Below are 23,545 nucleotides of genomic sequence, written 5' to 3'. Positions count from 1 at the left end.
TATATAGTTTGGGATGGAAAGTTACAAAAACAAATATTTACGTAGACTGTATTGTTCCGAAGAAGAGGACGTACTACACCGTATATCTCCAGTTGATAAACGTGTCGTGCATCTTTCCAGTGCATTTAGGCGCATATCCTCTTAAAACTACCAGCTTGTTTGAGATTAAGCCAGCCTTGTGGTGGCACAGGCTCTTGCTACTGGAGTAACCCGTCATTCCAGCTTCTGAAATCACCGACGTCGACTCTGTATACTTGCTCTTGAATTCAGCTGTATCTATACCATTGTAGTCTTAGCGAGGTCCACAGAAAAGATATCTATTCTGTGGACTGTAGACCTTAAGAGGGAACCTCACAATCTGTAGGTTTTTTAATTTATGGATTTTGTGATATTTCTGATGTCAATTACGCACAAGCGTGTGTGACGTATACCCATATGCATCCTGGTCGAAGATGTGCTGGTTTTAAGACGCCAAAAATGGTTTCCAAATAAATGAGATACAATGGTGCAGGTCAAAGTGATCTTGAACTAGCAACTTTAAATATAGTGTATTAGCTAAACACGGTAGTGTGAAATACTCGTTAAGTTAGTTGGTTCTCTCGTTGAAAATATATCGAGTACGAATTTATTTGGGAGATATTTTCGAGCGTCAACTTTTAAGGTAACAATGTCTCCTGTAATCTTTCAATAATCTTTAAAATAACAGCTGAAAAGGAAGAGGCGTCATAATTCCGTAATGTTCTCAAAACGAAAAAAAAGTCTCTTCAAAGTTTTTATTTGTAATTCTACAATGTCTATACATTCGTAAAAATCTCATTTCTTTTCATCTTGTGTAAATTAGTTTTCTCAACGGCCTGATAAAAATCATGATATTCCGAAGATCGTCGATATTAAGCTCTCTCTCTCTCTCTCTCTTCTCTCTCTCTCTCGCAATACTTTTATAGATTTAATAAGGCCTATATGATTATGAATACTCCAAATACACATACTGTATCTACATCATGCTTAAAAAAAAGATGCAATGGCATCTCTGACTCATATTTCACTCTTTTAGCATGAAATTTAACTTCATCAATAAAGGGGGTTTCCTTTAAAGTTAACTATACGCACCGAAGCCTATTAATGATATGAGATGAAATAAAAGTGAATGTGGCATTAAGGAACAAAAGAGAAGCGTTTCTGATGTTAGGAGGTTTTAGTGGTATTTGGAACCTGACACTTAGACACACCTCTATATTGTGCTTCTTAGCAATTAGAAGCCGAATGCAATTCTTCGCTAGAAATCTGGTTCCAAGAAGTGTAATCTCCATAGAAATAGTAATGATATCGTATCTATTAACTATTTATTACACTTTTAAACTTACGTCATGGAATAAAGATTCAATGAAATTCATCATCAATAAACTTCTTGGGCCGATCGATGACATTCTATTATATTATCACAATCCATTTACGAAATTTCTGATACTTTTGCTCTTTGTCGTGAGACATCTAGCCTCCTTGATGAACCACTGCCGCACGTCGGGGTAGACGCGGGTTTTGGTGTCCGTGTGGAGCCTCTCGCACAGGTCGCACCAGGCTAAGTTTTTGCTATCGCCAACTGCCAGAACGTCATAATACCTTTTCCACCTAAAAGAGAAAGTTGTGTTGAATATCAAATGTAAAGATGAAAGAATAAATGTCTAGTTTGATTTTTAATTAATGGCTTATTTTCTAGAGGAATATAAAGGTGTAAGCAATAATATTTGGGAAGCAAAATGAAAGATATTGAAAGCCTTTGTGTATATTAACGAAGATTATATTTTAAAGTGTATTCCATGAAATTCAACAACTATTATCACAAATATACAGCGAGAGATTAATTCTTATAGTTAGGGACAATTGCTTAGTAAGAATGGGCCATTATACTACAGCTGTTTGTAGAATATGACTGAAATGCTAAGCAAATGTGCATCAGCATTTTGATATTTAGATTTCTTTACCAATGACGAAGGATTTGCAAAGTTAACTTAGTATATTATGCCAACACCCCGCCCCCACCCACCACCCCTCTCAACAATTTGTAACCTCATACCATCTATTAAGGTCATTATGACCTAATCCTTATACCATCCAACATCACAAAATTATTAGAAATCGCATTTCCTCTCCCTACCGCTGCTACTTACCAGAAGTATTCATTGTAAGCTGTGTCGTTATCATTGAGATAAAGTAGATGTTTTGCCAGCTCCTTGATGTTGGGAAAATCCCGCACGTTAATATATGACTTCTCAGGAGCGATAGCTTTGTAATCGGCTCCCCCGTACACCACAGGTACCATATTGTATCTGGGGATGTTAACCATTTATTATATTATTATTATTAATTATATTGCTGTAACTACAGTCGTATACTTTGGGTACAATGTTCTACTGAGGTATATCTAACGGTTATTTTGTGAAGCAGATATCGGCTTCTGTGTTGTTGTGGTCTTGGGGATTAGGAGGGGGTTTCTAAAGGTAACGATGGGAAAGATTAGTAATAGGTGAAGGAAACTGATTCCGGAAAGAGAGTCCATGGCTGTTTGGGCTAAGGTAATTTGTGATTGTTTAGACATCCTATTCTATTTTTGCATAGTGCGTTCTCTTAGGGTTGCAAGTTTGCTTTGGAATTAGTGCCTTATACTGAAGTCTAATGAGGTGAGTTTTTGCTTATGCATTTTTCATGTTACCTAGTATTTTCAACTAAAAGCCATCTCCACTGATTAGCCTAGGTAATCCCTTAACGGGGAATTTGATGGGCTGTATTTATTCCATTGTTTTTGGAAGTTGATGCATTGGCAGTGTATGTGTATTTAGAAATGAAAGATGACCAAAGTGGTAGGTAAGTGACAAGATTTTAGAATTAGGTTGGTAGGCTGTGGTAGGTACCTAGGGTAGAATATCACGACAGGCCAACCCTCATCACGGTGGACGGGTCTTATTCACTCGATATTTAATTGGTGAAACAAGAATACAATTGCAACTCTAAGCATACCATTTAAAAGACTGAAGTTTCGTCAACATAATGTGATATATGAAAGCCCCACACGAACTAAAATAAGCATGTGAGCTCTTCGTAAAATATGTTTTCAAGGCAGTTTTGAAATCCAATATGGCGGCTACGTTTTTCATGGAAGGTTCTGATCAGTGATGGCCACCATCTTTCCCCAGCCTTCCCAGCACTCATTTGAACAATGTTAGCGTATATATGTAACGTTTATTGATCTTACTCAAGATTGCAGTTGTAATCAGCACAATAAAACAACATTTTGTTGCCTATATTAGTGAAAGTATGAAACTTGTTATTCCCGGGGTTATGGTTTGAACTGAATTCATTCTTACCTTGTAATCGGTGGTTTTTATCCTTACTGCCATCACAACTGAAAACTCCACAGTGCTTATTTGATTGTTATATACACATTTTGGTCTCAGTTCACTCCACATTGCACTTTAAACCCGTTGCTGTTCCTGGTTTCTAAGCGCGCACGCCATAAACACAATTACGAACAGCAGACGACGACAGACGACGAAACTGCAAAGTTTTATTCCCTAAACTGTTTACTTTACTCGTTATTTAGTTTAAATTTACTTTATTTAAAAATTTTGATTTAATTCATGTATATTATCCCTTTTTTGCAACCAAATTACCCGAAAAATTACAGTTACAGATATTTCTAAAGTAGATAAAATCAAATGTTTCTAACGTTTTCGTACATCTGGCTGCCGAAAACCATAGAGGAACGAATACGGAAAAGTGCCTAGAGGAAACGACTACGGGAAGGTGAATTATATACATGTTTTTTTTTTTGCTTTTTTGTTTTTGCTAGCACTTTTCATTGATTTCAGTCTTTATTAGTGATTTGTTTAATCCTGAAATAAATAAAAGGAAATAAATAAATAAAATAAATGTAACCTTTAATGTTTGCATGCTTTAATGTTTGCATGCTAAGGATGGCAAAATCATCGTTGCCACATTAGTGGAGGCTTCACACTACGCCGTTCCATTATTATAAGTGTTTCCATGAATTCTAGTTGTCATAGTAATGCAATGATGATAAAATTGCTTTAATATTTATGTATATATATCATTCCAATACATAGCCTAATTTCACCAATTTCAACGTTTTTGTGTGTAGTCTTATACCCAGTTTGGATGGGTCAACACATACCGAATGGCAACAGAGAGAGAGAGGGAGAAGAGAGAGAGAGAGGAGAGAGAGAGAGAGAGAGAGAGAGAGAGAGAGAAAAGGCAGAAGAAGAAGAAAAGGATGGCGGGACGAGAGAGAGAGAGGAGAGAGAAGAGAGAGGAGAGAGAAAGAAAAAAGGCTGGCGGTGGAGGGAGAGAGGGAAGGTGGAGCTTTATACGCGTGTTCGTATCCATTTCTGCATAATGGAGTTTTTGTCTCTTGGTCAATAAGACAAGTGTCGTTATTCTTTACGATTAGTGATTCACGATACCCTTATAAACAATTACGGCACGGGTGTAATGCACTATAGCAAAATCTCGTTCTGTTACGAGTGTTCGTTAAGAGAAATAGGTATTGCCCAAAAAACGTGCTTGCACTGTCTCTGAACCCATAGTAGACATGCTGCTTAGTTGTCAATCAAGTTTTTTATAACCAAGTATTTTTTACAAAGCTAGCTATTGAATAAATTTGTATTTTTCTCAGTCAAAACATATGCCCCTCAATGCTAACTTCCTCATTTAACGACTTTCTGGTCATTGCAATTCGGCCCCATAAAATTTCTTATTGGTGCGAAAAACAGACAGAGGCCCATGGACCGAAAAACGATTGTGTCACACTACGGCGATAATCCAGCAGTAAAACATCTTCATATATCCAAAAAGTAAATAATAAAGATATATATGCGCATTACGATTATAACAATTACATGTATAGCTGATAACAATCTGCATGAATAACTGGTAAACTGTTCTGCAATGACAGTTGAGTATAGCAATTATTTACAATAGGTACGAAAGTCAAGATGTCGCGACTCATAATACATAACTTAAAAGAACGTTCTAATTCAGAAAAATAATTACTTAAATTTGAGTCCAGAGTCGAGTTACTTTTTCAATAACGAATATTTTCAAATTAAATCATCATAAATATGTAAAACAAATATTGATTGTTTTACTACTTATTTAAAAATTAGCTAAGAGCACGCTTCTCGTCATCTTCCTAACCAAAACAGCTGTTTACTCCTGGCTTGTTTGTTGGTGAGAAATCGTGTTTCGATTGTTGTGATGAAAGTGCTCCAGCGTCTGTGGGCACAAGTGGTGTGCAGATTTATCACAGGAAATGGTTAGTTTATTGACACAAGCTATTCCGTAAACATCGAGATGGCGTCAATCTTCTAAATACCTCGAGTTGTAAGTAAAAATGTTGAACGCGTTTTGGTGAGATTTCCACTGCTGTGGGCGCCATTTTCAGTACCCTCTGTTTAAATCTTAAAATTTGGCCTTAATTTCTAACTTTGGAGAAAATACTTACTTCGAAAGGAGAGTAGAGGTCTTTAGCTCCGTTTCTCACCAACAACAAGTCGCGACTGATGCCCATCTCGGGTGTCAGGACGCGTTATAATGTACTTTTTCGGAGGGTGGCAAGCGTTGAATGTAGGTGGCCTGGTTGGCCTGCCGTGGTGATCTACCCTACTACTAGTATACCTAAAGAAGCCTTTTTAGATGTAGAACTAATGTAGCATTTGGGATATTAACCAATTTAAGGTGGACAGGGGAGCAGTGCTAGATGTTTTTAAAATGAAATAAGAAGGTTTGCAACATGGCAGGGTTACTTGGGTTTAAGGGGGATGAGCTGGAACACACTGTAGCCATGTAAGGTTATCATTTATGAATGGTATGCCTATACTCTGTTTTTTTTTTCATCTCTCCATCCGCCTGTGGTGTTTTTGTATGGTAACACTGCATCCCGGGCTTTAGATAGTTACGCTATTTGTAAGTTTTAGGTAAATAAAAGGATATCTGGGTGTATATTTACAACTGAAAAGTGTTTTAATAATTTACTGTATGCGAATTACACCGTTAATATTCGAAATAAGATATAATTATAATCGTTGAATGTTAGCTAAATGTAACTATCTAAAGCCCGGGACGCAGTGTTACCATTCAAAAACACCACAGGCGGATGGACAGATGGAAAAAAACAGTTTAGTCAGATCACTGCAGCAGCTACTAGGAATACCTACTAGGTATAGGGAATAGCATTGAGTGAAATTATTAATAGAGCGACAATATTGACTAATAATACATTCAGTGATGTTGTTGCTATGAGTAGCTACATCAAGTAGGCCCAATTCTGTAGAGAGAGAAAAACAGTTGGAGTGGCAAATGAGTTCAGTAGGTGAAGTTTTGGTGAATTCAGGGGTCATTGTTACTATGGATATGGAGGCCTACGTGTGGTGTTATTGTAAGGACCGAAAACCAATCTTGTGCTTCTTTTGTAATGAGATGGGTCACATTTTAACTTGATGTGATTCAGGAAATGAGAAAATGGGGGACTGGTGCCAACAATTCCCCCCCTCAGAGGTTTAGGGTACCCCATTCAATGTTACCATTTCTTCAATTTGAGGTGAACGGGTATTCTTTGGTGGGCACAGGTTGTTCTGCCACAGTTCTTGGTTCACGTTTGGGTAGCCTAGTAGGGTAAGTGATCAAGTGGCAACATAGTAGCAGCCACTGATCCCAGAATGTGACCACCTTCCTGAAAAAGTACTTGAATTTACTGCCACGATCATCTTTCAAGAGTTGTGGCTCATCCTGGCAACACACCGAGACCTCTACGTTCCTCTCAAAGTAAGTGTTTTCTCCTAAATTATGGAATAATGGCATAATTCAAGCTCTTTTTCAGGAAGTGGCCGCGCTCCGAGAGAGGTGGCAGCTCTGTCGCTGTCAGTCATTTACCCTAGATAAAGTTAGTGGAGGAATGGTCATAAGTGGAGTAAAGGTCATAACTGCCTTTGATGGGAGAGGGATCTTGTGTGAAGGTCAAATGTATTAAAATTGAATATTGTTGATGTTACAATTTTACTGCTTTAGTGGCTGAGAAACAAATTGACAATGTTGATTTAAGTTTTGGCATGAATGCAATCAAATGTTTTGGAGGTGTTACAGTGACTAAGGGCCAAGTTATGATAGGTAAGGCAAGATGTTCAGTGATAAGTGATACCGGGGTGTGGTGCAATTGTAATGATGGAAATAATTCATTTAGCATTTATGACAGTACTCATGGAAATTGGTGGACTGGAAAACCGAATTGGTTTTCATCTTATCAAGATGTTAAGTTAGCCACTCGAAGTTGAGATTGTCTATGATCGAGTGTATGTACGTAAGTACGAAACTGCAACCAAGTGCGCAGTTGCACAAGCTTGAATTGCTCTGTTCGAGACGGGTACGGCAACGCTGAGGGGAAACGAATGTCTCCCCTTATATTCATTTGAAATGACGTATTTCTCCCTTGTAAAAGGGAACCAGTATAGGGGTCCTGTGTAAGAACCAGTATAGGGGCCCAGTGTAAGAACCAGTATAGGGGCCCAGTGCAAAAACCTGTATAGGGGTCCAATGTAAGAACCAGTATAAGAATCGGTGTTGGTTCTAACTGGTATTGAAGGAGTACAGCTAGGAATAAGCTTAAGAATATCATCATTAAGAGATATTTATACATTACACAATGGCTAATGTATGTGCCAATTTCAGTGTTATTACAACTGAAGATCGAGATTTTGTAGCAAGATTTTATGGGAGTCAATGGACAATAGAGTAGTTTGTCAAAGAGGGAAATAAAGTAGAGTTGATGAATAATTTTAGTTGTTATGATAAAGGATGGGATGAACAGAAGAGAAGGGAGTTTGAGAAGAAAGTAGATAGATGGATTGAAGTGGGTATTTTGCTTCCCTGCAACAAGCAGATTGAGGATAGGGTCTTGTCCTTAATCCTTAATAGCTGTTGAGCAACCAACTAAAAATAAAGTTAAATCAGTGCTGGACTTTGGAGGGCTGAATAAGTTTGTAGAGTGTCCTACTGGGGATGATGCTATTGACATGTGTGGTTAGACCTTAGGGTATGGTGCTGAATGTGAGGTAACGTAGCTATTGTAGATTTGAAGCTGACACATCTTGAAATTAGAGTGGCCAAGCTGTGGTTTCATAAACGTGCAAATTATGAAGGGCAGACTTACTGTTTAACAAGGTTGGGATTTGGGTTGAATTCTGCTCCTCGAATTATGGTAAATATTTTAAAAACAGTCTTGGGGAGGAGTAAGGTCATAAAAAACTACAAATTCTTACATCGATGACATTTTGGTTGACAAAACTAAGGTGCCAGGTTCAGACTTGGATTGATTGTTAAACCACGTGAGACTTTTGCTAGAAGAGCTGCTTTGGCTCTTAAGATAAGTGAGAAAGATGGTGTTTGGTATTTTGCAAGAGGTATAATGCCATCCCAGAGATTTTCGATGAGATATTGAGATGAGTAGTTTTCAATTTGTAGAAAATTGCCAATTGGCTACGAGTAGCTTGTAGCTATGTGAAGCGACGAGCAGGTGTTGGGTCATGGGACTGTAATTTAGACCTAGATGTTGTGTTGATCCTCAAAGAGGTTGTCCTTCCACAGGGGGGTTAGTTCCAACAATGTATCTCATGTGGTACACTATAGGCATTACCTAAGGTTCTTTGCAGCATCCCTTCGGCCCCTGGCTGTACGCCCTTCGTTCCATTTACTGCACCTCCTTTCATATCCTGTTTCTTCCATCTTATTTTCCATCCTCTCATAACATAACAATTGATTCATAGTGCAACTCTGAGGTTTTCCTTCTGTTACGCCTTTCAAACTCTTACAGTCAATTTTTCGTTCCAGCAATGAATGACCTCATTAGTCCCAGTGCTTGGCCTTTGGCCTAAATTTTTATCCTTAGTTCATGTTCAGTTCAAAGAGGTTGTCCAGAAGGTAAATAAAGATGATCCAGTGCAAGGACAGTGATGTGTTTCCTAGTCTGAGGATAGGGTTGTTTGGTGCGATGCGATTAGTTTAGCGTTGGGAGTTGTGTTGGAGATTGTTGTTGTTGTGGTTGAGGATGCAGCTTGGTTGCAAAAGAAACTTGACAGCAGTCATGTTAATGTGGTTGCATTGGAGGCTGTAATAAAAGGCATCAATCTCCCCCTTCATTGGGGACAAGAGAAATTGGAGATTAAGAGTGATTCTGCTACTGTTCTCGGTGGATGAAATCTGTTATCACAGAGAATAAGAGGGTGCGTACAAAGGAAGTAGAGAGATGATAATAATGCAATGATTGGGCATTGTTAGGGAGCTTATTGAATTAAGATTAGAATTGAGGGTGACACTAATAAATACGGTGAAGAACAAGGCTGATGCCTTGACTAAGGTTAAAAGGAGCCGGCTTTTGAATTAACTAAGGAATCAACTGAGCAGTGAGTTTTGTTGCCTAAACACTTGATTTGAGAGAGAAGCATAACAGGCATCATATGAATGTGGATAGGACTATATTTTTAGATCAGGAACAAGACTCCAAAATTGATGTACATAAGGTGAGACATGTTGGGAAAAGCTGTTTGCAGTGTCAGACAATTGATCCTACCCCAGTGGTGCACGAGGCAGTTAGTGTGAGCGTGGACAGAGATTGGAAGAGACTTGCCATAGATGTCACATGTTGTAGGAATGTACCGTATTTGTCAATAATTGACTGTGGTCCTAGCAGATTTGAGGCGCGGAGAGGTCTTACGAGTTCAGAGGTATTAACAGATATTGGATATGATTTTTCTGGAACTGATCCTTTTCAAGAGTTTCTTTTGGATAATAGTGGTGTTCAGCCCTAAAGATGATGTTGGATGAATGGAATATTCAGAGACATTTTCGGCTGCCTGTTGAGCAAGTGGGAATGGTATTGTGGAGAAGCACCACAGAACTATCAGCGCCTCATTAGCGTGGTTGGTATGGTGTTGGCCTGCCACCTCGTTGGCAGCGAGTTCGATTCCCGGGCATTCCATTGAGGCGTTATAATGTGTATTTCTGGTGAAAGTAGTTCACTCTCGATGTGGTTCGAAAGTCACATAAAGTGTTGGTCCCGTTGCTGAATAACCACTGGTTCCATGCAGTGTAAAAACACCATATAAACAAACAAAAAAATCACAGAACTATCAAAAGTATCTCTGAGAGGGGAGACCTAAGTCCATTAGAAGCTGTGTTCTGGTATAATAAAACACCCAGAAAGGATTAGATGAGAGTGGTGTTCCTCAAAGGGCTATCTACAAATATGAGTGTAGACACCCTGTGAAAGTGCCAGTTACTGGTACTGAAAACATTTCTTGTTCAGGTGGGAGAAGAATTGTGGGTCAGGCCTCCTCATGTGAGCTGCACTACTCAATGGAAGAAGGGGATCGTAACTGGAATTTATTCTAAAAATGGTGTTTTGTGGATGGTATGCCATTTCATTTGTTAAAATTGTGTGGGATTGAGCTGCCAAATTCCTCCGGGGAGTCTAGTGAGGCGGAGGTGAATGTAGAAAGGGATGAATGTAACTGGAGATATCTCAGGAGATAAAGGTGAGCTCCTGCCTGGAAGGAGTCCCACCCTTAGGGCAGGTTATTAAAAACAATTGCTGTTTGAAGGGCATTAAGCCTATAGGGAATCTTCTCTATTCTTATTATTATAATTATAATAATATTCTTCTTGTCTGCAGGTAGATTGGTGTAATAAATTTCATAAGAACGTGGAAAGATCTGCTTTCTATGTTTATTTTACTCTTGCACTTCAACGCACATGCGGGTGGTCGGTCACCTGATGAGAGAAGTACGAATTTAAAAGGTCAGGTTCCTCCTCAAGTGATCTAGGTTATAAGGCCCGCAGGCATTCAGACCTTCTTGGGTGCATTAATCTTGGAGGTTGGGGGAGTTTCTGCTGGTGTTACCCGCGCAGGTATACTACCGATATAATGGATTGATTAGAGTACAGGGTTAGACCACTTATGACCAAAATAGGACAATCTCGCGCATGACGTAACGTGGCTGAACTGACTGAGGTTCTGGTAAAAAAAAAAAAAGTCATCAGTCAGTATTTGACCCCACCTGAGTGAAGAACAAGGAAACTATCTTCCAGTACTTGGAGATTAACGGGGACCTCTCTCACACAAGGTCGTGAAAGAGAGATGTAATGCGTGTAGGCAAACAATTCCCATGGTGACCCTTAATTTGTTTTCTTGGTTTTCTTTTATGGCCACCTACCAATTACGTCACAAATATGCGCAATAACGACGGGAAGATCTAACCCAAAACCCTGTACTCTAGACTAATCCTGTTTGTTAGTACGTGTTTCTCTCTCTCTCTCTCTCTCTCTCTCTCTCTCTCTCTCTCTCTCTCTCTCTCTCTACCCGCTTCGATGGTATTTTTGCCGGCTGGTTTCAGGTGTTTCTTCTGATGATTGTCGGGAGAAATTCAGTTTCTTTAACAGTATTTATGCAGAGCTTCCCCCCCCCCCCCCCCCCCGGTAATTGCAATGCTTCAAGAAACCGGAGGCGTTGGCGGTCTGTTGCTGTTGCATTAATCAACTCGTCTCTTTTTCAGTTCACTGGTGTTTGTGGCTGTAGTGGTTGAATATGGCACCTTGTAGGTGACACGTGAGACGTTTTGATAATGTGGTAGTTGTCATCCGATATATGAGTGGTGGCATCCATCCAGCGGATATGCGAACTCCTAGATGACACTTTATTTTTTATTTTTTCAAACCAGTCACTCGGGGCGCAGGGTTATTCTTCCGGATGAGGCGGCTTGTTTTCATGCTTTTATAATAAATTACGACCTGGAATCTTTTGCCTTGTTTCATGGGAGTGACGTTTTCTTTTATGATCTATTTTTAGTGCCTTTTCGTTCTCTGGGTGTTTTTGGTGCATAAGTTTCTTGACCTTGAAATAAATTCTTAGTGTACGATTTTTGTGCTCTTCATTTCTGCAATCCCTACATATTTGCGCCTGCACACATATATATAGTATATATATGTGCATGTGTGTGGGGGGGCGCATGTATGTATGAATGCATGTGTATGATGAAATTATCTGTATTGCAAGCAAAGGTTTCTATGATTATTTCTTATTCATTATTCTCTATAGTACTGATGTATTAGTATTGATGAAAAAAATATTTTTGCAAAAATGACGCAGAGAACAAGTGGTATTTTACAAAACTTACAAGAGAATTTTAAAGAACTTCTCCGTGACGTAATCTTTACAGAGGGAGTTCTCGAATGACAGGTAGAACTTGTATCGTCTCTCGGCTTTTTTATAGCAGTCAACTTTGGTGAATCTTGGGCATTTGAAAGGTCCACATTTCCCGTAGACATCCACCGGGAAGTACTTCTGCAGTTGTCTCGTGATCCTGGGTGAAGGAGAGATCGGTCAAGAGAATTCATTGTCACTACTAATCTTATTTAAATGCGTCCACCATTCCTCTGTTGCTGCTATAGAAGTTTCACATCAACCGTGCATTTGATGTCTATAGGCCAGTCAGTCCCTTACGACGCTCCTGATTGGCTGTTGATAAGCCAGTCACAGAGCTGGAAACTCCAGCCCTGTGATTGGCTTATCAACAGCCAATCAGGAGCGTCGTAAGGGACTGGCCTAGACATCAAAATCACGGCTGATGTGAATCTACTATAGTCGTCCCGGCTCTGACAGAGGCTTACAAGTGAACTCTCTCTCTCTCTCTCTCTCTCTCTCTCTCTCTCTCTCTCTCTCTCTCTCTCTCTCTCTCTCTCTCTCTCGGGCATTGTAACAAACAGTAACCACTGCTTGATCCGAGAACCGTGCGAGGGACGATGTAGGCGAGTTTTCTAAAAGTCCACTCTGCCCCTTTTGAATTTAGCTCTTAATCTTGTATTTAGTTGTTAATCATCTGTTGTGGGTTACAGCAAGAGAGGGAGAGAGAGAGAGAGAGAGAGGAGGGGGGGGAGATAATAAGCAATCTACCGCTGCACAGCCTTTAAAGATATTCATAAAAATTTTTTTGGTTAGTGCCTCTGTAATAATTAATTATAATGATAATGAACTAAGGAACCTCTGTAACGAGGCTATAATATTGACACTTAAAAACCACAGTAGTGTTAAAATATATTATTAATGCCAAAAATTACTAGGAGAGACTTATAATGATAATGATATAATAATAATAATTAATAGAATAAAGTGATTAAAAACTAACTCACTGACTCCTTCCACCATCTGTGCCACAATTCGACACGAACCAGGCCGCCATTTTGGTCTTTCCCTTCGCGTAGTTGATCTTTGAATTATCTTTCTTTGGTTCCTTCCTGGGGAGAACTTGTCCGATGCTGAAGAGGACCGAGAACAGAAAGGTAAAGATTGCTGATGGTCGTAATTTATGTTTTCTGGTTTCTTGTGGAAATAACTCTGTAATTTTTTCTTACCATACACCCCTTTTCTCTAACCAGGTTTATGTATTTTGTGTAGTTTTTTCTTACTATCATTATCCATCTCCTCTTTTTTTTTCTCTAGAATCGATATATATTATATATATATTATATATATATATATATATATATATATATATATAGTATATACTACGTATATACATATTATATATATATATATATATATATATATATATATATATATATAATATATATATGTATATATGTGGGTGCTGTAAAAAAAATGCTTTATAGACCTGTCAGGTTTGCAGTATTTAATTTTTCCTGGCGGAACATTGTATATGAATATCATATATATATATATATATATTATATTATATATATATATATATATATTATATATATATATAGATATATATATATATATATATATATAAGCGAATACAGGAAAATGATAGTGAGAAATCAGGACTTTTGTCTTTACTAAGGGACATTGTCGATTCGCTCCTTGACAATGTTGCGTAAAGACGAAAGCGCTTGGATTTACTTACCATCATTTTCCTGTGGTATTCGCTTATTTAATGAAGTCACGTGGATCTACTGTGATTTTTTAAGCTATATATATATATATAATATATATATATATAATATATATATATTAATATATATATATATAATTATATATAGTGTGTGTGTGTATGTGTGTAGATCAAGTATAAAAGGCCCATTAAAACTGGTTTAAAACTAAGGACTACATTTCGGTGGACTGACTTCCACCTTTATCAAGTAGTGAATGACAGAAGTTATATTGGCGAAATACATAGTGGGAGATATGCCATTAGGTGATGCCATGGGTCACCACTAAGCCGACGTTTGGTTCTGTAAACTGTCTTAATCTGCTTCATTGTTGCTTTAAGGGAGATATTGTCTATATGGTCAGAGTTCTAGGCTCCATTGGAAAGGTTGATCCTATTATCCTGTTGTTTTATCAGTGAAGATTCTACCATCTGACATTTGTATCGTCAGCTGCTCTTTTATAAAGTCTGGGATGAGCTCCAATCCATAGTATGGTTCATGTTGTTTATGTGACGGAAAATTACCGAACCATGCTGGCCTTATCTAACTGAGCGCTTATGTTGAGTTAATCTTTCTGAGAGAGATTTTCCTTTTAATCAATAGTATGACATCACAATCCCTGCAGGGGATTTCATAAACTCCTACGTCTTTAGAAACTGGTTTCTGTTGAAAGTTAATTAAGGATTTCCCTAATGTATTCGGATAAGTATAGATGAAAGGGTTGGGTTGGCCTAGGGTTTGTGATCCCTCTTAATTATCCACATGACATATTGTGATATTGTTTATGTATTTTTCCTTTTCTTTGTTTTCTGTGGGTTTGTAAAAAATGCTCTTTGCTTTATATATGGCTTTTTCTATTACGTGTTTGGAGTATATTAAGAAGATGAGTGGATTTTTTATTGTTTCAAGATCATTGCTAATAAAATTTGAGGAGCAAATTCTCAGGGCTCTAAGAAATAAGTTACTCGCTATGCCGAGTTTAACTGAAATGTCACGATAGCTGTAAAAATTTATGTATGAAAGTGAGAATAACGCTTTCCTGAAGGCAGTGAATTTGTAATTGTCATTAGTTCTGATGGTTAAGACATCTAAAAAGGGGATTTGTTTAAGTAGAATGGGAAAACAATAACCAAATCCTCTTGCTAAAATGCCCCAAGCACATAATAGAAAAAGCCATACATAAAGCAAAGATAATGTATTACAACCCACAGAAAACAAAGGAAAGGAAAAAGACAAACATCATGTAACAACTACATAGTTCTCTCTTTTTTTTTTTTTTTTTTTTTTTTTTTTTTTTTTTTTTTTTTTTTTTTTTAATTTTTTTTTTTTTTTTTTTTTTTTTTTTTTTTTTTTTTTTTTTAAAACCAACTTTAAGCTACAAAATTCCATACAATCTACATTGTATATTATGTATTTTAACACTCAATTTTATGGGATTTTAAAATTTTTATTGGCTTTTAGGCAAATTTTTCAGACAGTACGAATCAAGTTTCTGCTGGATATGCCAACAACTGCACGATTATTATTTGTTTTGAATTTTTAAACTACTTATTGTTATGCAAGCACAGTATATTAGATGCACTATAACATCCATATAATGTGATTTTATACTTTTCATTGGGTTTTAGTGATGTTCTATTTTTATGACGCTTCATATTTTCGCGGACCAATCATAAATTTGAGTAAACCGACACAGAGGTGACTTATTATTTAAGAAAACTGCTGGAAAGTTGAAACATATAGTATAGTATAGGCCTATTCATAAAATGTCAACCCAATCATTAGCTTTCGCATCAGCATTTTCATCGTTGCTGCCACAATCATGATGCGTTCTGCAGACTTCCCCTGTCCCCGCACCCTCCCTCACAAAAAAAGTAAATTATATTTGCTCTCACCGCATGGAGATCTCCGAGTCCCACCTATAGGTGAGGGTCCAGTTAAACTTGTTTTTGTATTTCTGTAGTCTCTTAACGTGTCCCGGTGGCTCCGCGTTCATGAAGATGTAACGAGTATGAGGAGACCTGGAATAATCACAGTAGAGGCTGGTTTGTTATTCTTGTACTTGATTGATGAAGGGAAATTGGATGGCAATGGTAATGATGATAAGAAAGGTATATAACAACTACAGTAATAGGAGGTTTTACTATTGTGATCAATCATCACTGTGTTGTATCAGTAACAACGATATCATAACAGCAGTAAATAAGAGAATGTCTTCATTCAAAACCACCTGAGAATCAGTAAACTGGGAAACAAATATAATATGCATGAATCTCATTTGGTTACCTGTCACATACCATCAGAACATGATTCAGTTCATTCCTAACTGATTTACAAATTAACGAGGCTATCTGAACCCATCATTCTTATCTCTCACACTTTCCTGCACTTAATCAGAACCATTTTGCCCTCTTATGGACTGGAAGTAAAATAAAAACATCAAAGCCAAGTCTGTGTGTAGAACGCAAACATCTACCAAGGCTGAGCATTCAATCTGCGCCCCTTAGCAGTCCTATATCCAGATCGCACATCTCCCATTTTACTTGAAACATATAATCTGCCTCTTTCTAAGTGTTTGCTGTCACCTAAAACAAGAGACATATATCAACACCGTTTTCTTGCCCATCTTTATGGTGTGAAATAGGATAAAACATATAAGAACCTCTTTTGACAAGTAGATGGTGCCACTATAGGACCCCCCTCGGTGGTCTATTTGGCAAATATCGAGGAAAGAACCGCTTCAGTTTTCCTAATCCGAAAACCGAAGAGATATATGCCCGATATACGGACGATATCTTCATTGCCACGCACGTACAGTATGCCTTGAAGAGGAACTCTAGCCTGAACATTATCGAATATGGTGTCGAAGGGCAACTTTAATTCTTGTTTATAAATGTGGAGAGATGAGGAGACAGGTACAATACTATCATATACTAAAAGGCAACTAATGTAGGTCAGTGCCTTAGTGCCCATGGTAAGTGACTGGGATATTTAAAAATGCTCTACGGTAGGTGTGTACTTGAGATTATAGAATTACACACTGTTACTCATGGAAAACTACTCGCAGAGCTCAAATGTGTTATCCTAACGAATAACAGAAACGACGACAATCTAACAGAAGGTAGCGTATGAAAACAGTTGGATGTTTATGTCGGCACACCAGTGACGACGCCAACCTTACCGAGAAACATCAGATTGTATTACAAAGACGCATATCAGTCAGTTCAGGGATGAGATCAAGTCCATGAAATGAAGAGAATAATTGCCAGCGTGCGACACCTACGAATCCTGATGAGATTATTTCCTTCCATTCTACTGCTGCCCAAACCTAGTCAGCACCCTTATGATGGAAAATAGCACAGCCCCTGTAGAGAGATGTGGCAGTCAACCAATAAAGCGCCTCAGTGGTCGCGGGTTCGATTCTCGGCCATTCCATTGATGAGTGAGAGATGTGTATTTCTGGTGATAGAAATTCACTCTCGCAAACGTGGTTCGGTAAAGTCCCGGGAAAGCCGGTTGCGTTGGTCCCGTTGCTGAATAACCACTGGTTCCATGCAACGTAAAAGCACCATACAAACAGTCAACCAATGAACTATACAAATTGAAATTCATCCAAGGAATCTGTCAAGCCCTCAGTAATTACTACATAGGTCCCACCACCACCACTGCGCAGGCAATTGCAAGCTCACTGCAACCAATAATATTTCAACTGTATGACCAAAGCCAACAGTTGAAGAATTATTAGAAAGCACAGAGATCGTGCATAGAGAAGCCAGGTTCTACAAATTGCAAAGAGCAGAAGCTGTGATTATAAATCTACAGTGGCCTGCAATAATTTTATAGAGCAACACGGACTTCATCCTCCATTCCTCAAGAAAACCTCAGGATATCCGGGAGAATTGGAAGGGAGACACGAGCAACGGAACACCCCTGAACATGACTACTGATGTGTATTTCTGGTGATAGAATTTCACTCTCGACATGGTTCGGAAGTCACGTAAAGCCGTTGGTCCCGTTGCTGAATAACCACTGGTTCCATGCAACGTAAAAACACCATACAAACAAACAAACGACTACTGACAATGAAGCAAATCAAGCCTAAAGGCTAGCGATGGGAATCCCGCCCTTGGCTGCAAGCCACGGCATTGGACGTGTCCTATAAAGCACCAAGAATGCCTATGCTACCGCCTGGACCACCAGCAAGAGAATGAGACCAGCTGACCAATAGAAATTCAGTACCGGAATGATGTCACATTTGAAATTCAAAAGTCCCCGTGCAGTTGTAAGAACCTCACATGTCAATAATAATCCAGTCCTGAAGAAACTGCCAAGAGGTGGGGAAGTGGTCCGTCGACTATAAGAAGCAGTTAATGGAAAGAGTCTTGGATCATTTTTTCTTATTCCTGAGAAGCTTGCCTGAAGAGTAAAAGAAGCATAAACTGATTGACAGACCTGATAAGGAGTTAGTATCTGTGAACGATGGCATGGACTTCAATAGAAATTGCATAAGAGAAAATATGCCCAAGTAGCATGTATATATTTTTTCTCTGTATAAGTGTGAGGGCTCCGTATATAAAACATTCAGATGTATTACCAAAAGAAATAGTTTACATCTTTATCATAGTAAGCCTACAATATCAGAAACGTTGATTCCAGCCAATCACGAACTAGCTATGCATTGCCACATCTACCTAAAACCTACGTTCATGAGTGACAGATAGAATGAAATCGACTATATCATATATCCATGAGTTTAAATAACTGGTCTTAGGAAGCATGTGAGCCCCCATTTGTACCTAGTTTTAACTTTCTTACAAACCAATAAATGCTTCCCTTATTCATATCACAGTACATCGGAGAAGCGACACAGCTGTAGCTACTTTAACAAAACATTTCAATAAACCCACCTCGTACTTACCTTATGGGAGGAAAACTTTTGTCCTTGGAGCGCACGTGCCATATAACAGCATCCAGTTCTTCATACCGGTACAAATTGCGTTTGTTCGTTACTGTGCATGCGTTGTATTTGCACCCGAAGCGAAGGAAGGCCGATCGTCCACTGCCCAGACCAAAATTCTTAGGGGCAGTGCGAGGCTGATATTAATTTATTAAACAATGGAATTTGATCATTAGTAATGGGAGTAAACACCTTTTTGACATCATTAACTATCAAATTTACATAATTTATTACATGGTTAATCCTTTTGAACTGTTGAAGAAAAGTTTGCAAGGAATGTGATTATGTAGAATCGTGAGGCGTTTGTTAGGGAAAGGAAAACTTGGCCCTTTTAATGAATTTGAACATAATCTATTATTTATTATATGGTGAATGCTTCCAATGAGTGTATCTTAACCTTACAGTGACAAAGAAACGCCTTTAAAGATGGAGATTGAAAGCAAAGTTAGGACTGCTAGAGTGGAGACATGCGTATTTTAATAATTGTAACGCAAACTACACACATTGAGAACTGTAGGCATTAGAATGATCTATGAGAGCCATAGTAGAAGAGTTATATGTTGGTTAAATTTCGGGGGAGTTTTCTTGTCTGAACTATATTCTCATGTAACAAAAAAATTGAAAATATAATATAAACCGTATATTCCTGAACGCGAAGTTGCATGCAACAATTGCTTCGTATCATTCACAAGAACAGTTAACATTAAAATCGTGTGTTTCCGACTTCAGATGATTTGGTAGGTGTGTGATTCCCAATAATTCACAATCAAACAGTCAGTTAATTTTGCAAATCTTGTAATCATTCTTGCTACCAGTGCATATTCATGCATTTATTCTTTTTAATTTGGTTGGCCTGATTTGCCGTTTTCATTTGCACAGCCATGCTCAAAAGTGATGCTACATGACAACTTAAGATTTCGTTAAAAATTCAATAACTTGCAACGTAACATGCTGCACATCTATTTCTTATTTCATTGCAAAAACACAAGTACTTCTTAAGGTCAAAATATGTTTCATAAGAGTGAAATCTGTCATATATCAAAACCAAGAAAATTTAGCGTGTAGCCAAATTTCGGAAAAACAGTGATTAAACATTTCCAGAACTTTTGGTCATTCAGTGCCGATGCATTCAACAAAGAAAAGTCATCAACAACCCTAGGTTCAAATGTTGAAATAGTAGATATAGAAAAAATAACCATAAATTGTATAATCTATATTTGGTTATTTTTCCCTTGTATAATAATATATATATGTATAATAATTATATAATGTATTATATATATATTTATCTATAATATCCTATATATTATATATATAATGTATATATGGATATATATATAGTATATATATATATATATTATATATATAGATACATACATACATACATACATACATACACACACACACACACACACGAGAAAAGAATGATTTTTTTTTCATTTTTTGTACTAGTTCCTTCCATGTTTGGCGCTAAAACTTTTATTTTTGTAGACAGAAGATCCTGGTGTGTGTAAAAAAACATTTATTTTTCACCATTTCGTGCATTTTAATAGAAGCGTGTTTAGAACTTTTTTTTTACAATTTTTTAATATTTTTTTTATTTATTTATTTGTGCGTACTTTTTAGGTTTGACAGAAAATTTAACCAATTCATGATTGTAGCTACCGAAATTGATCCCCTGTCCACTCAAAGAAGGTATAAAGATCCGTAGCTATCAACCGTTCTACCTAGTCGAAGCAGTTGCGGAAAATCTGAAGAGTTTCCCACAAATCCTGAGATACGGGGAGATGTCACTGTAGGGTCATTAGAGGTACCAGCTGACCTACTGATCATTCAAGGTATATTGTCACCGGAACTGAGTAAGTTCATCGGGCGAATGGATCAAGTCGAAAATTGAGTTACAAGTTATGACCCAGACAGACGCAGAAGTCAGGTTAAATAAAAGTGACCTGATTCTCATCCCTCCCCCGTAGTTGGGGTTAGTGCCGTCAAGGCATCTCATGCGGTGCATTGTAGGCACTACTTAAGGTTCTTTGCAGCATGTCTTCGGCCCCTAGCTGCAACCCCTTTCACTCCTTTTACTGTGCCTACCTTCATATTCTCTTTCTTCTATCTTACGTTCCATCCTACCAACATCTGATTTATAGTGCAAATGCGAGGTTTTCCTCTTGTTACACTTTGCAAACCTTTTACTGTCAGTTTCCGTTTCAGCGCTGAATGACCTCATAGGTCTCAGTGCGTGGCCTTCGGCCTAAATTCTAAATTCAGTTCAGTTCTAAACCTGGGATTCGTTGGTCATAGACCATCGAAATTACTCCTATCAAGATCAATTGAAGCTCACCGTGTTTTGTCTTCTGAGTGGAGTATGTCAACAAATATTAGAAAATAAAGTTCTTACCTTATTCCAAATGAGGATTTTTTTCAGCGGAATACGAGCCGAGTCCTTTTTGCCATTCGCGGGAGAATCGATCTTATCTGAATCGACTGCACCTTCTTCTTCGTCTTCTGTTTCGTCCTTGCTCCCATTCTTTAATGGTTGTTTAATGATGTCCTCGGAGTTTGGGACATCATTACTTCCAGTGACATCAGCACCTGACGTCACACTTGAATTGTGTTGGCCTCTGAAAAAAGGAAATCTATGAGCTGGAAAGTAATTTCAGTATGTGTGCGATAGTGCTTTCGACATCTTGCAAGACCCTAATTATGGTTTATATGTGTGCGGGAATCATTTTTAACACAATTATCAGTTGCACTGCAGTCAGGTTATCATTACACTAAGAAAGAAGCTCTTGGTGCGGCTTGTTTATTCTTGCATTGCACAAAAGGTTTGTTCATCTTTTGTTCATCTTGGCGAAAAATTGACTGAAGGTTAAAGGCCTCGTATTTGGGACAAAGATTAAATTCTGAGTGAAATTTCAATCTGGATGACGAACACACCAGTCAAAATCTACGGAAACAGCTGAACACATTCACAAAGCACCATGACTATGCACAAACATGCGCCCGCCCGGCAGCATATTTTCCAAGGGGGAGCAAATATATAATATATATATAGATATATATATATATATATATATATATATATATATATATAATATATATATATGTATATATGCCATATATATATATGTGTATATATATATATCGGTTTTTTTTTTTTTTTTTTTTTTTTTTTTTTTTTAATATAATATATATATATGTATATAAATATATTAATATATATATTATTATATATCTATCTATATATTTATATCTTTATATATAAATTATTTAGAATATATATAATAAATATATATATAATATTATTATATAATTATTAAATTTCTAATATATATATATATATATATATCTATATCATATATATATATATACCTATTATATATAACTATATAATAATTCATATATATGTATCCATAATTATTATTACATATATATATATATATTATATTATATGATATATATAATAAGTATATTATATATATAGTATATATATATACTATATATATATTACATTAGATATATATTTGTATAGTATCTAGATATATATATATATATGCAGTGGAATTACGATGCCAATAATTAAGGTGAAGCATAATGCGATAATGATAAAAAAAATCTAAAAAAGTACATTGACCTATTTTTCAATAGTTCCTTATAATGTTCAAACTGAAATCAAACATTTCTTGAAAGAATAACGCGGCTATAGACTGCGTACAAATATAATGAGGATACCTTTGCTTTACTTTAATCTGAAAGAATATACTGTAGAATGGAAGGAAAACGAAGTGATGTAGTTAAATGTGATACATATATATATATATATATATATATATATATATATATATATATATATTTTTTTTTTCCAGGATTTCAGGGGGCCCCCAAGTGGCCCCCTTGCCCCTACGTGGGGACGCCCATGTGCACAAACAAGCAGAATAATAGAAAACAGATAAATGTTTCAACATTTTCATCTGCCTTGCTCTTAAAGAAAACGGAAACGATATCACTTACCTTTCGAACAAAACTGATCTTCGTAGAGAATTCTGGAAGGCGTCTGCAAATGTCTGTGCGTAATGCTGAAGGTAATGCACTGGCGTAAACTTCGAAATCAACAGGTACCAATACAGGTAAGGCAATGCCATACAACATAGTATTATTACCCAAATCTGAAATAAAATTAACGGGATATTTCATTACTTTCAGAGTAGATGTTACTCAAATCGCTTTATTATAATAGGAAAGATCTGGCTTCCCAAGGGTTTCATGACAATCATAATATCTGTCCTGTTCGTGAAGGTTGAATTTGCTTACGAGCGAAGCGAAGTCTTACTGGAAACGGCCCCATTTTTGGCCGCCCTGCCTAAACACGCTATTCAAATGCTAATATCTCCGAAAGTATTGAAGGTAGAAGAAAAAACTTCTTTCGTAGATAAAACATTAAATCTTTCAATTCATCCCCATATAAGATATTTTTATAAAATAATTTTAATTTTGCCGCTTTGAGATATTATCCGTGATGTACCCAAGGGTCCGGACCCGCTATTTCCACCCTCTTATATTACTGTCACTTGTGACGGT

At 37.2% G+C, this 23,545-nt stretch overlaps 1 protein-coding gene across 1 annotated transcript; it reads right to left on the bottom strand.

Annotated features, from left to right (window-relative positions):
- Positions 1 to 647: 647 nt before the first annotated feature.
- Positions 648 to 23,312, bottom strand: LOC135200664 (alpha-(1,3)-fucosyltransferase C-like). The gene is made up of 9 exons (XM_064229271.1): positions 23,298 to 23,312; positions 22,979 to 23,133; positions 21,366 to 21,588; positions 18,929 to 19,104; positions 15,906 to 16,031; positions 13,249 to 13,374; positions 12,237 to 12,422; positions 2,169 to 2,327; positions 648 to 1,629 (listed from the first exon to the last, which is right to left on the bottom strand). Exons 1-9 carry the CDS (start codon positions 23,310 to 23,312, stop codon positions 1,440 to 1,442), a joined length of 1,356 nt encoding a protein of 451 aa, XP_064085341.1. The 3' UTR covers positions 648 to 1,439.
- Between the last annotated feature and the right edge of the window lie 233 nt (positions 23,313 to 23,545).

This window comes from Macrobrachium nipponense, chromosome 27 (genome assembly GCF_015104395.2).
Source record: "Macrobrachium nipponense isolate FS-2020 chromosome 27, ASM1510439v2, whole genome shotgun sequence".
In the NCBI taxonomy this organism is placed as follows: domain Eukaryota; kingdom Metazoa; phylum Arthropoda; class Malacostraca; order Decapoda; family Palaemonidae; genus Macrobrachium; species Macrobrachium nipponense.
Note: the sequence above shows the minus strand (reverse complement) of the source record. Positions and strands in the feature narration are given on the sequence as shown.